This window comes from Alnus glutinosa, chromosome 7, assembly GCF_958979055.1.
Source record: "Alnus glutinosa chromosome 7, dhAlnGlut1.1, whole genome shotgun sequence".
Classification (NCBI taxonomy): Eukaryota; Viridiplantae; Streptophyta; class Magnoliopsida; order Fagales; family Betulaceae; genus Alnus; species Alnus glutinosa.
In genome coordinates this window covers 12,797,654-12,803,901 of record NC_084892.1, presented here as the reverse complement: position 1 = coordinate 12,803,901, position 6,248 = coordinate 12,797,654, and the positions used below count along the sequence as shown (strand labels likewise).

At 34.6% G+C, this 6,248-nt stretch overlaps 1 protein-coding gene across 1 annotated transcript; it reads left to right on the top strand.

Annotated features, from left to right (window-relative positions):
- The first annotated feature begins 4,202 nt into the window (after window positions 1-4,202).
- On the top strand, window positions 4,203-5,109 carry LOC133873690 (3'-5' exonuclease-like). Its single transcript, XM_062311433.1, has one exon. It carries the CDS (start codon window positions 4,259-4,261, stop codon window positions 4,892-4,894), a length of 636 nt encoding a protein of 211 aa, XP_062167417.1. The 5' UTR covers window positions 4,203-4,258; the 3' UTR covers window positions 4,895-5,109.
- The last annotated feature ends 1,139 nt before the right edge of the window (window positions 5,110-6,248 follow it).

The window sequence follows — 6,248 nt, the reverse complement described above, 5'->3', positions numbered from 1 at the left end:
TTGACTGTTGTGACTTCATCCCGTTTCTCCTTTCCTCTTGTTAATAAAAAAAAGTAGAAAAAAATGTGTGTGTGTGTGTGTGTGTGTGTGTGATGGTTGTCCCACATCGGAGAGGAAAGTAGAGTGAGGCGGCCTTATAAGCTCCTTCCTCTCTTGAAGAGATATGCCATTTTGAAGAGATATGTTGGATTAAGCTTGTAAAACTGTCTGTGTCTACCTCTTTCTCTTAAATTTTTGATGTGTTGTGACTTCATCCCATTTCCCCTTTCCTCCTGTTAATAAAAAAAAAAAAAATTAAAAATTGAACTGACTATGGAATATGTAATTTCCATTCTATTTCATTAGGCTTCGTTTGGTTTGCGAAATAGACTTCTATAGAATAGTCATTTTTATGTTTGGTAAAGATCTATTCTTTGGAATAGCTATTCTCATTAGAATACCTATTCCCTTATGAAGAGGAATACCTATTCCTCTAAAAAATGAGAGGAATAGCTATTTCAATAGGAATAGACTAGATTTTCCAGAAAAAACCACTATTATTTTTTATTTTCTTTAATTTTTTTTCTTTATTTATTTTTAAAAAAGAAAAAACGAAACCCCAATCCCCCCTTAACAGCATATGGTACCAGAGGTGGTCGTACCACCCCTGGAACACCTCGTGGTGGACCCCCGAGGCGTTCTGGGGGTGGTGCAACCACCTCCCGCTTCATTTGGGGGTGGCACAGGCCACCCCTGATTCTCATCGGGTATGGCCGGCTACCCCCTGGTTATTTAGTGGGTGGCCGACCACCCATTGTGGTGGTCGGCCACCCTATAGTTTTCAATTTTTTTTTTATTATATATATATAATTTATATCATTTTTTTTTCCAAAAATAATGTGGGAGTTTTTTTTTAGTAATTTTGATTATATTCTAATTAAAGTATATGAGTTGTTACCAAACTAAAGATTAAGAATAACCATTCCATTCCACCACTTTCTATTCCTAGGAATAGCTATTCTTTTTTTTAATGGAATAGTCATTCTGCAAATCAAACGAGGCATTAATTCTTTGTCCATCCAATATTCAACCCAAACCCAAATCCAATACACATAAAAAAATAATAAAAAATCTTACAAAAAATAAAATAAAAAATTTAGAAATGCTACACTTACAAAGAGAGATTTACACTGACGTGGCACATTTTCACGTCAGTTAAAAGAAGGAAAACTTCACTTGACTCCACTGAACATTCATCTATTATGTATTTATCCCCCAAAGTTAAAAAAAAACTCTTAATTTAGTGTATCTAACTTTCAATTTTTTGCAATGTCACTCCTCTTGTCAGGGTTTGGGGTTAAATCAAACGGTTAAATTGTGAAATGACCCTTATACCCCTATAAACTTTACAAAATTATCCCTAAATTAGAATTAAGTTTTTCAGGAAACTTCACTTAACCTCCTCTAAACTTTCATCGATTTTGCAATCATACCCCAAACTTCAAAAAATCTCAGTTTAGTGTATCTACCCTAAAATAATTTGCAATATCATCTCTTCCGTTAAGGTGGGGTTAAACCAGAAGGTAAATGGATGAAATTACTCTTATACCCTTGTAAAATTTATAAAATTACATTAGTTCTATAATTTTTTTTTATACAAAAAAAAAAAAAAAAAAAAAAAAAAAGCCAACACTGTGGGTCTGGTGAAGACTCATAGCGTGTCACAATGCGAATGTGGCCCACGTTGGATCACATTGTGACCCAACAGTAAGGTGGGTTATGTGACGCACCAGACCAAACATGGTAATTTTTTTTTTTTTTTTTTTTTTTTTTTTTTTTTTTTTTTTTTTTTTTTTTTTAAAGAAGGAAAGTCAAGGGTGTTTTGAAAATTTTCAAAGCTTCCATTAGGATTTAACAAAAAATCCTAATGGAGGAGTGACATTACAAATATTTTAAAGTTGGATTCAAGGGGTTAAGTGAAGTTTTCCTATTTTTCTATTTTTAAAATACCGGGGTATTTTGAGAATTTCTACGTCATCCGTTAGGATTTTACAAAAAATGTTAACAGATACATGACGTTGCAAAAACTTGAAAGTTGGATACACCAAATTGAGAGTTTTGAACTTTGAGAGTAATTACAAAAGTGATGGAAGTTTAGAGAGTTAAGTGAAGTTTTACCTTTAAAAAAAAAAAAAAATTGAAGACATGTTTTCCCCGAGAAAAAAATGTAAAAAGAAAAAACAGAAAGAGATATATATATATTGACTTGTTTGGTTTGCGGAATAGACCTCTGGAATTAGTGGTATATATGCGGGCGGATATTAACCGCATTCATCCGCGAATAGTGAATGTAGATAGCAGGTTTAGGGTATACAGATATAGTTATTAACCGCATTCGAATACTTTTTATATATAATATATATTTATGATATATATTATATTTAATAAATTCACCAAAACGACGTTATTTTGGTGTTTAATACAAAAATATCATCGTTTTAGATTAAGTATAGATTATGTTTACATTAAGTTGCTTGGTTATGTTGCTTTCTCATGTAACTTTGGGCAAAAAGATAAAAGTAATGTGAAATCAATATAGTTTCAAAAGATCACGACTTAAAAAAAGTCAAAACATTAAAAATCGACCTAAATTATTTTCAAAATCGTTTAAAATAGGCTTTAATAGAGACCCAAAGAATACACAAAAAGGTCTATTACCTAGATTGCGGATATCGGATAATAATCGCAATAACTACGTAGATGCGGTTAGTGAAAACATGACGCAAATGTGGATACAGATATCTAAAAGTGATATCTGTATAACCGCATCTGCATGTACACCCCTACTTGGAATAGAATAGTTATTCCCTTAAAATAATCATTCTTTTTTGTTTGGTAGTACACCATTCCAATGACTAACTATTCACATGAAAATAACTATTCCTTTAAGAAAATTAGTACTTACTCCTCTAAAAAAATGAAGATGAATAGCTCTTCCTTGAGGAATGCAATGGATTCCTTCAAAAAATTATTATTTTTTTCTACAAACTTAAATATAAATTAAAAAAAAAAAAGAGAGAAATAAATCTATAACAAATTCTTTGGTGGCCGGCCATTGAACCACCCTCGGATCTGGGCTCTATGGTGGTGCGACCACCCTCTCCTTTGCACCTTCCACCAACTCCGTTAGAGTTTGACTGTCCCCATCTTTTCCATCTACTAAAAGTGCGTTTGTGATTACGATTTTGTATACAAAAAGTGCGATTTTAAACCAAATAGCAGAAAATGAATCGTTTGGGAATTACGTTTTTAAAAAATTGCGATTTGACAACGTTGAAAACTACTTTTTGAAATTGCAGGTTAGAGAGTGCTTTTTTGAAAACGTAGAATTTTATAGGCTAACCTGCGATTTTGTCAAACGCTTAACTCCATTTTAAAAAATCACTTTGTTACGTGAATGATTTCTCAAACACGCAACATGATAAATTGTTAGATTTTGAGAGAACCTAGACCTTAGATTTTGAGGGAATCTAGACATTTAGATTCTGAGGAAACCTAAACATTTTCAAACACAATGTTTGAGATTAATTCTCGTTACTTCTTTAGTAATTGAACACCCATTAAATAGGGGACTACATGACTACACAACTCAAACTAAAAGACTTGGAGATAAACTCCTACAAAGAACAATAGAAACCTACTACTAAATGACTTTAGTATCATGGTGCTACAAATAATTAAAAGATATTTAGAAAGAAAACTATAACTAGCCTTATTTAATTAAACTGTGACTACTTTAAGTAAATGACTTTAGCACCATGGTACTACAAATAATTAAAAGATTCTGATTTAGAAAGATAACTATAACTAGCCTTATTTAATTAAATTGCGACAACTCTAAGATAAGATACAACAAAGATAATTTCAAGAGTTTTCAATGTCTTCTAACTGCTATAGAATTCTACTTTCATAACAAACTTTTTCAAATCGCACATTTTAAAATTATTATTTTTAAATCGCGTTTTTTATTAAATATATTATTATTTAACAAAATAGATTGAATATTTTAATAATTTTAATACCATCATGATTCATAAGGAGAGTATACTTGTCGTCACTAAATTAAAAATATTTAAATAACTATTCTATTCTATTCTACCTCTCTTTTCTTTTATCCTCGAACTCTTCAAAATCATATTGCTGAGATTTGTTTATTTAAATCGCTCTTTCCCTTCTCAGTTGCAGTCGCACCCTCGCTCTGTGTGCAAACCCATTCACCATGTCGACGATCAGCATTTTCGATCACGAGCTCCCGGACGACACCCACAACCGCTACGACGTGTCGTTCTACTCGGATCAGATCCATACTCTCGTCACGCAAACCCCTTCCATGGTTGATGCTTGGCTCTCCGAAATCTACCAGATCCAACGGAGCCTCCGCCGCCTAATCGTCGGTCTCGACGTTGAGTGGCGCCCCAACTTCAGAGCAAACTTCGAGAACCCCGTCGCCACTTTGCAACTCTGCGTTGACAGCCGCTGCCTCATCTTCCAAATAATGCACGCCCCTTTCATTCCCACCTCTCTTGTTGACTTTCTGGGCGATGCCAGTTTCACCTTTGTGGGGGTCGGCATAGAGAGTGACGCCGAGAAGCTATTGGAAGACTATGGTCTGCGAGTGGCCAATGCAGTTGATCTTTCGCGCCTGGCTGCGGAGGAGTTGGGGGTGAGGGAGCTGAGAAATGCTGGGTTGAAGGCCTTGGTCATGGAGGTGCTCGGAAAGGAGATTCAGAAGCCGAGAAGAATTACAATGAGTAGGTGGGACAATCTGTGGCTGACTCCTGCTCAGGTGCAGTACGCTTGCCTTGATGCTTTTCTGTCTTCTGAGATTGGGAAGTGTTTAAACGCAGCAAACTAGGGTACTTTTGGGATGTGGGTTTGGGTGGATTTCATGGATGAAAAGGTTTTGGTATGGTTTTGTATGTGAGAATATTAGTGTGGTCTTTCTTTTGTGGGTTTCATGAATATGGAATATGGAACTTGGATGGCGGGCTTTGGATTAGTACGGCAGCACTATATGTTCCATTTCTTTTTCTTTCTAGGGATTAAAATGTTCGGTAACCTTTCTTTGTCTTTACGTTCAGAGTTTTGACTTGTTTAACTATGATTGCATTTTCTGTCGCATCTTAAATGATTTACGCACATGCAGCATGATGATGCTGTTGTTCAATTCTGTGAATTTATTGTTTGGTGATGAGTCGATGACGATTGGCCCCTTGCATTTTTTCTTTTTCTTTTTTCTGGAGTTCCAGAAAATGAAATGGGCGCGGTGGAGTTTGATACACATGCACATACATACATGCATAAAATATATTTATTGTATATGATTTATATGTTATTGTTGAATTCTGTGAATTTATTGCATGATGATGACAACTGGCCCTTGATATTTTTCTTTTCGCACTTAAGAATCTTCTAGGATATTAATTTGTATGGGCGTGCATTGGTTGGTGCTCATCCTCATTAGCCGTGCCAATGGTGCTAGAGGTGAATGTGGTCTTTTTGTACGGATTTGTAGTTGCGTGAATGTAGTCTTGTTGTATGGAGTTGTTGCATAGCAACTACGGTGATCATGGTTTGGATGTGGATGAAGAAGAGTGGTGATGTATAGGAATTTGGTTTCTATTTGTTTGTTTGTATAGGAATTTGGTTATTATAGTTGGCATTAATTGTAGGCATTCAGTCAAACAAACAAACTAGTGTACGTCCATTATTGCATATCAAGAGCCATCGTTTGAGCTAGCTTCTTGGATTGAAATGAAGTTTCATTGCTAGTCTAAACCTGTGGGAAGATGTTTGGGAAGCCTAGGAATTTGATCATTGAGGCTGACAAGCATAATCTGGCCAATACTAGATGCAGAGATTTAAAGGTGATTTAGAGAAGAGATAGGTCAAGACCATTGTTTTGGTCTTGAGAATTTAAAGACAAACTTATGTTGTAGGAAATCATGTTTTTATCTTTTAATCATTTTAAATTAACTTAATTATGATTCTATGGCTTTCTTTCCTTGACGTCAACAACAATTATATCTTAAATTGTTCATTGTTTTTCTGTTGATATGTTTTGCTCAATCCCTTTTTCCCTTTACAGAAGCTGGATAGGATGGTTCCTGTCTGAAGTGTACAAATGTTGAAATATTATTTGAAGTTGAGTGTGTTTATCTTGAAAATTTTGATGAAAGTTGGGGCATTTGTCTTTTCATGGGAACAAA